This window comes from Cupressus sempervirens, chromosome 8, assembly GCF_028749045.1.
Source record: "Cupressus sempervirens isolate cs-2001-9-10 chromosome 8, ASM2874904v1, whole genome shotgun sequence".
NCBI classification, from domain to species: domain Eukaryota; kingdom Viridiplantae; phylum Streptophyta; class Pinopsida; order Cupressales; family Cupressaceae; genus Cupressus; species Cupressus sempervirens.
In genome coordinates, this window is record NC_143125.1 from 537,281,767 (window position 1) to 537,289,835 (window position 8,069).

Below are 8,069 nucleotides of genomic sequence, written 5' to 3' on the forward strand. Positions count from 1 at the left end.
CTAGGGCTTCACAACATGTCCTTCCACCATCTTCATCTTGAACCCCCAAATAACAGTCACTGCAATCAATTTTCTGGTAGTAGGCAAAGTCCTTTCCCAGGCAAAGCCTCGGCACAACATTAAACACTGGATATTCATATACTGACTCACTAACGAAGATCCCATCCTTGTCAAGCCACCTCTCCAGCCTAAATTCCATGCAATCCTTGCCCAAAATTCTCCATTCTTTCCATCCCATATACCGAATATATCATCCCCATATCCTTTCTTACATAACTTTCCTCAGGAAGCAAATCATAGGCGTCTGCTTGCTTGATGTCAGGGAACAGTCGCAGTGACTCTGACAGTGCTGCCTGCAAATAATGCTTCTGCTTCACCTCCTCTACTATAAAATTCAGGCATCCATTTGTTCCTTCAATAGCTTCTACACCAGGCAATGATCTTTTCGACAAGACAGAACTAATCTCAGCAAGGATGCATTGTTCGACCCGAGGTTGGCATAATAGAAGCCAGAAGAACCAAGAGAGCGACATAGACGAGGTGTCGCACCCGGCCAGAACGAAATCAACTTCTATTTCCTGCAACTTCTCATCTGTGTGAAGGCAGTCACCACATTCCTCCGTCTGGACCTTCATGAAGGCCGACAGAAGATCAGTCTGGTCCCGCCAATGGCGTTTTCGGTTTGGGACCCGAATATTTTTCAATAAAAATGATTCATATAAAATATATAGGTGATTTAAATGCAATAAGACCAAGCTTTGTTAAAATTTCAATAATTTAGTCTTTCGTAGCATTCATGTACAAAACTACTAGAAATTTTAACTAACTAAAAATATATTTTTTATTATGATTAATAGACCACCATGACCTCTTCCACTTCCCTATGAAAATTTTAACATCTTTCATTTTTTTTTATTGTTGAAGGCGTTGCTTCTTTATTCAATTTTGTTCTTTATTGCAATAAACTATCTTTGAATTTTTTATGTTATTTGTCCAATCTACTTTCATAACACAATCAATAATCCTATAATTTTATTAAAACTATATTATGACATAAACAAAATCTTCAATTTTAATTACTAGATAAGTCTATTTTATTGGTAAAGATCTAACTACCAATTTTCAAACTACTTAATTTTGAAATTGTAGATTTAAATAGGTATGATTAAAATATGGATGGCATTTAATTAGGTAATAGACCATATTGATGCTAGTAATATCTATCGAATGTAAAAATTGAAAAGTTGGATTATTTATTTTTGTTTGTAATATTAGGAATCAACTTACAGAGCCCATTGAAAAGAAAACAAAAAAGATACACAATAAAAAGGAGAATTAAAAACTTATATCAAAGTGATAGGACTATAAATGAAAAATCATATAACCCATCCAATAGTATATCATCATAGTTTGCATTTAATTTCTATGGAGAAGACTCTAAACCCATACAAGAAGCAACATTACAACAACAACATTACAACAAAGGCAAAGAATAATGGTAGGTCATTACAACCTTAAGCCCGCCAACCAACCAACAACAAAATAACCAAGAATCACATGGGACTAGAAGTGGTATAAGCTAACTTCCAATAATCATTATCAAACAAAAAGATAAGTAGCTTATTTTTACTACTATTGTCTAATATATTAAAGCTTGATTACAAATAAACTTAATATTCTTTTGATTCCCAATAGAACAAAGTAAAAAAAATAAACAAAGTATCTTTTGAGATAGTATTAATTAGAGTTAAAACCAACCAAAGTAAGTAAACAAAAGAATGAGTAAATCATTTAGACTTATTCATAACTTCCAACTTCTTAGAGAGGCTCTTTAGGTTCTTCTTCCACTCTTCCACTTCCTCGTCCAAGTCATTGAAACCCTCATTATTTTTTAGGAACTTGCATAGCCTAGTTTTTCCTTTGACAACTCCCACCAAAGTGTTTTACATAAGACTGTCATACAACTTACAATGACAAGATAACATGACTTTGTTTGTGCCATCCTAAAAAATTGTGTGAGGGGACACTTCTTCCAATACAACAATTTTGTTTTGGAGGGTATCAATATAGCCTATAATGTTTCAATCATTAATTTTCCCTTCTTCCAAGTGCACTAGATTGTTCTTAGTAATACCAACTTCTTCACTCTTAGAGGATGCATGTTCAAAATTGTGCATTTCCTATATCTCTCAAAGGTTTACCCGAATATCCATCAAGTTATCATCATTAGTGTCCTCCATTTCTTCCTACTTTTGAGTGTAGTTCTCATTCTCAATATTATCTGCCTCCTAACAAACCATAGGTTCAAATTGTTGATCAATTTCTGTAACCACTTCCTCTTACTCAATTTTTTCTTTCTCCTTTTTTTTTGAAATTGTGGAAGAGCTTCTTTGCCTGGAACTACCTTCCTATTTCTTATCTTCAATTTGAGGGCATTGTTTTGTTTCTTTCAACTACAAATCAGCATTAGAGTCCTCCTCATCAATATCTATATAACTTTTTCCCACATTTCCAATTTTTCTAGTATCAAGGATGAAGGAAGACTTTTTTGTAGGAGCCTTCCTCTTTTGAGAGGTACTGTTTAGGAGGCTTTCTTCAATCAAAACTACATGTTGAGGATGACCCTTGCTATTTTTTTTGGAAGGATTGTCATACTTTTTAGCACTGGGAAGGGATTCTTCTTGCAGAAATTCAATGCTAATAAGATGAATGTGAATAGACCTTGTGGATAGGTTAAGCAATGTCTAGTAGTAGGAGAGTGGTTCTACAATGTTGGTAAAGAAGGTAGATCATGTCTTGATGCAAATGAGGGTTGTCAGCCTTTTCCATATATTTGCATAGGGAGGAAAGCAAGAAAAATTATGAATTAATTTCCTCTATGTGCCTATTGTGGTTCAATAGGGGAAATGATACTAATGAAGTGTAGTATATCTTCCCATTGGAGTAAAACAATTTCATAACATAAAAACATTCCAAACCATAAGAAACTGGTAAGTAAGATAGAACATACCCATTAATAGTAGAAACAACCACCACATTTTCTCCCTTTTGAAGAACCATTCTTAATTTTTTTTAGTCACTCATACTTTTTTGTTTAACATTTTCTCCTCACCATTCCAACCTAATAGCTTACATAATTAATTCTAAGACTTTTAACTTGTTTTTAAGAAAACACATTCATTAATCATACAACTATTCAACTTATATTATCTGTGGAATAGAATAAAATCATTTGAATAATCTGATACCAAACCTCATACTTTTAATCTGATACCAAACCTCATACTTTAATATTAGATAGAAGCAGTTATATGAATCATACGAGCTTTTCAGGATAACCCATTTCTGAAACTGCGCGTCTACCCATCCTACCTCTATTATATTGATCCACATCTCTAACAAAGAAAAGATAATAAAAGGGACAAAACCATTTGAGTGATCGGACAAAAGTAATTCAACCAAACCTACTCTCCAGCATTAGATAGACCAAACTTGCACAAACTCTTACCCACTACGAAAGGACGAGGAAGGTGACTTTGTTGATCTTCCCCTCTTCAAAAAGCATGAGGTAAGCCAAAAAAAACTCTAATATTCAATGTATTAAAATCAAAGTTATGTATATACTACTGTGGCCTGAAAATGGTTGAAACTAAAGATATCCTATGTGCGGAAAGACATGGAATTAGAATCAAAGGTGTTCCCTTGGCTGCAACGTGATCATGAGCCCATCTTTCATGTAGAGAGTGAGAGCCAACTTGGGCTTCACAACTTGTCCTTCCACGATCTTCATCTTGAATCTCCAAATGATAGTCGCTGCGATTAATTTCATTTGGGAGTAAGCGAAGTCTCTTCCCAGGCAAAGCCTTGGCCCACCATTAAACACTGGATATTTATATACCGATTCACTGACGAAGATCCCATCCTTGTCCAGCCACCTCTCGGGCCTAAACTCCATGCAGTCCTGCCCCCAAACGCTCTTCATTCTCCCCATCCCATATATCGAATAAACTAGCTTCGTGCCCTTTCTTATATAAGTCCCGTCAGGAAGCCGGTCATCAGAGTCCGCTTCCTTTAGGTCAAACGGCACGGAGGGGAACAGCCGCATGGACTCCGACAGTGCCGCCATCAAATAATGCATCTGCTTCACCTCCTCTGCTCTAAACCTCAGGGAACCATTTGTTCCTTCAACAGCTTCTACACCAGTGGAGCATCTTTTCGTCAAGACAGACCCAATCTCCGTCAGGATGCATTGTTCGACACGAGGGTTGCATAAGAGAAGCCAGAAGAACCAAGAGAGCGCCACAGACGAGGTGTCCCGCCCGGCCAGAATGAAATTAACTGCTATTTCCCGCAGCTTCTCGTCTGTGTAGTACCGGTCACCGTCCTCCGTCTGGACCATCATGAAGGCCGACAGGAGATCAGTCCCGTTGCATCCACCGGAGCTCCCAGTTCGAGACCCGATGATGTTGTCAACATACCCATTAATGGTAGCCAAAGATTTGCCGAGCTTTCCCTCGGGCCCCAACTGGAAATACCGCATGAACGTGCGGATTATAGGAGGTGTCACAAACCTCAACATGGTCATCTCCGTGGCCTCCTCAAACGCTCGGGCGAATTCCCCTGCTTCTTCTCTCCCGCCGGCCAAACAACCCGGGTTGACTCCCAGCGTTATCATGCACACGTTATCGAAGGTGAAACGCAAGAGCACGTCCTGCAGATCGATTGCTTCACCCGACTGGGCCGTTTCTTCGAGAAGTGGCAGCAGACGGTTCTGCAGCAACTCTTCCACTGAATTCTTCATTTTCAACCTCAGCGACCGAGTGCTCAGTTCTGCCTTGGCAGTTTTCCTCTGCGCTTTCCACACATCGCCATCAGCGTTGAAGATGCCGTCACCTAGAAACTCGTGCCCAACATTCCGGAAATAGGGTCCCTTTGGATAATTGTTAAATTTGAGCTTCAGGACGTGCTCCACATTGAGCGGGTTCGTTGTTATTACGCCTGTCATGCCGCTCATGGCCAACCCTTGACAAGAAAACGTCCCTCCGCAGTCTCTCAAGACTTGTGTAGTCCAGTCGTGGAAGTCATGAACATGAAGACCCAAGGAAGGCAGCATGCCTATCAGAGGCCACTTTGGCAGCCCTTTCTTTTTTCTCTGCACAAGGAAATGGAAAAGCATGAATCCTAATAACGCCAGTGCTATGTCTGTGGCTTTCAGACTTGATTCCGACCACGGGGAACAGAGAAGCTTATTGAAGCTGTTTCCCATTCTCAGAATTTTGTGAAGGTGACGAGTTATTTTGGCACAGTCGAAGTGGGTGTTTATATACACCGGCTCTGTGAATAGGTGAGTTCCAAATATACATCATTGGCAAAGCGGCTTCTTTAATTTTATCCCCATCTGTTGGTGGGCATTGATTTCTGCCACCAAATACAAACTGATCGTCAGACCAAACATTTAAGTAGAAGCTTTGTGCCGCCATCTAAATGCATCTCTGCCGACCTCCGTTCATTTTTCTGTAAGATCCCAACAACTTCTTACACAACTCTTTCGATTGAATACAGTTGGTACTAATTTTGCATTAGTATGCGAGTTTAAATGCAGATGTTTTTTTATTTCGCCTTGTTTGATGAGTTCGACCGAAATTGTTGAAATGTTTCCAAGGTGCAGGATAAAGAACAGCATAATATCGAGGAGTTTTCCTGCGATAATGTTATGTTCCAGATTCATATTTTGTGCTGATAATAACATTGGAGACATATTACTATCGCACATTTGCAGCTGCAGAAGAAAATTCAGGTCTCTTAGACAACATGCTTAGAAATGCAAATGAGATATTGCAGCACTTAAAATCACAGAGGAGCTTCGTAAAGCCACTAGCGCATCCCTCATGCATGCAGGGCACACCTTTGTAATTACCTTTTCTAATGTGCCCAAATTTTCCGCTTACAACATAGTCTGCTCAGATCATTTATTTCATATGCAGGCTTCAATGTATCTTCAGACTCCATCTAACAGCTGGTTGTGATGGGCACACAGTTCAATGTATATTTAGAATAGAATCCTGAGCCTGTACTCATCTTGCCAGACTGTAATTGGCACACAGCTCAATGGACTTTCAATGTTTCCTAATTTGCTATGTTTGTTTTTCATGGTACCACAGGCAGATGTGTTCTGTAAGTTTTTCTATAGCTATTTTTGTTTAAGTTTATGCTGGATATAATACTGGTCTGCCAGAGTCAAAGCCTCTGCCAGTGTCAATCCAGACAGTAACAGCAGCTGTTCTGACCCTCCACCCATTCAATACGTTGTTATGCACTTCACATGGAACGAGATTTGTCTATTGTGGCTATTAAGTCTGGGCAGTGGCGAACAAAGAGTTCATCTAGGGATTGACAATTTGCTAAGATTTGAGGTTGAGCTCCATCTATGGTTTGGGTTTCTTCTGCAACTTCTGGAGCCGCGAGGCTGTTTACTGAGTGCTGTGCCCTAAATTTTTAGAGAGGATTGACATTTTTATTGACTTGTCTTTGCTGGATTATAAGGTTTTCTATTTTTAGTATCTATTGAATTGACGTTTTTTTTACAGTTCCAAATTTAATGTGTTAGCTTTGATAGTTTCTCCATATAATTGTGTTCAAAGGTATTGAAGAGTTACAATTGTTGATTGAAAGTGTGATTTCATAGTTATGGGTATCTTTTCATGGTGCTTTTGACAATTCGTAAAGAGATTGATTGAATTTCTATTAAATTTTTGATTAATTAAAAAATTATAGAGCTTTTGTTTGTTTGGTTTATAAAAAGGTTAATATTAAAGTTAGATAATATAATTTTTATTATATGTTGATAGGAGTTATAATTTTTGTTCTTGTGTTTGTGATTCTTTTTATCATGGTTACTTTGGAGAACTCTAATATTATGGCTAATGAAAAATTAAATGTTTCTAATAATGACATTTGAAAATATGAGATGAAATTGATTTTACAAATGAAAGAATTATGGTTAGTAGAAACAAAAGAAAAAAACTATGTACGAAAGCAAATAAAGGTTGAGTATGAAGACTCTAATATATATATATATATATATATATAGTATTTTCTAGATGAGTACCATAATTTCATCCATACATTAGAACTAATAAGAAAATTTGAGAGTAAAAACCTTGAAGACATTCACGGTGCATTTTTAAATGAAGATGGTCTAGATTTAATAAGTTTACAAGGGAGTCTAGCAAGAGTTATCAAGCATTTATTGATAGAGGTAGATATAAGAATTACAATCAAGGTAAATCATATTTTATTAAAAGAAATCAAATCAAGGGAGTCAATAGAAAAGATAAATCAAGGGCAACCAAATCAATCAAGAGATAATCAACAAAGACATAATTGTCAAAAGCAACAAAATAAGTGGAGAAATTTCAAAACTAATATCAGATTTATAATTGCAGAGAAGAAGTGTATAAAAGTCACCAATGTCATAAGAAATCATACAAAATATTTAATCAAGGAATGCAATCAATTTTTTTCACAAGAACAGGTTTGTGAGGTTTGTTAATGTTATAATTTTGTTGGATAAATTATATTATATATATGAGATATATAATATATGACAAATATTATATATGGAATAATTAACTTATATTAAAAGTGATATATATATATATATATATATATATATATATATATATATATATATATATATATATATATATATATATATATATATATATCATTAAAATATATTGTGTTATAACTATAACTAATGTAAGTTAATATATTAAAGAGAGAGACATGTCTCTTCAAGAGGCATGCCTCTTTATATCATATATATATCATTTGAATAGTAACTTGAAAAACACAAAAATATCTACAAGTGCTATTACAAGTTACAAAATATAGTAATAAATCCTATTTCAGTAACATGGTATCAAAGCTAGGTTCCCTTGAAGAAAGCTTTACAGCTTAAAGGAAGATCTTAAGGACCTGAATGTTACAAGATCAAAGATTGCAAATTTTTTTCATATAGGTGTGATGAGAAAAGTATAGATGAATGCAATAAATATGAGTTCTAT

General features: G+C 36.2%; 1 protein-coding gene and 1 pseudogene across 1 annotated transcript; both read right to left on the reverse strand.

The window, feature by feature from the left end:
* Positions 1 to 3,367, reverse strand: LOC149543561 (cytochrome P450 86B1-like). The gene is made up of 3 exons (XM_089795810.1): positions 3,323 to 3,367; positions 243 to 656; positions 1 to 126 (listed from the first exon to the last, which is right to left on the reverse strand). Exons 1-3 carry the CDS (start codon positions 3,365 to 3,367, stop codon positions 1 to 3), a joined length of 585 nt encoding a protein of 194 aa, XP_089651936.1.
* A 244-nt stretch (positions 3,368 to 3,611) lies between these two features.
* Positions 3,612 to 5,516, reverse strand: LOC149543562 (cytochrome P450 86B1 pseudogene; annotated as a pseudogene).
* Positions 5,517 to 8,069: the final 2,553 nt, after the last annotated feature.

Bases quoted from the DNA above. Each gene is read 5' to 3' on its own strand.
- LOC149543561 (XM_089795810.1), bottom strand. From the start codon at position 3,367: ATGGGTAGACGCGCAGTTTCAGAAATGGGTTATCCTGAAAAGCTC. The intron at 657-3,322 runs GTATGATTCATA...TGGCGGGACCAG, and splicing joins TGGGTTATCCTGAAAAGCTC to ACTGATCTTCTGTCGGCCTT. The intron at 127-242 runs GTATATGGGATG...ATGAATATCCAG, and splicing joins ATATGGGGATGATATATTCG to TGTTTAATGTTGTGCCGAGG.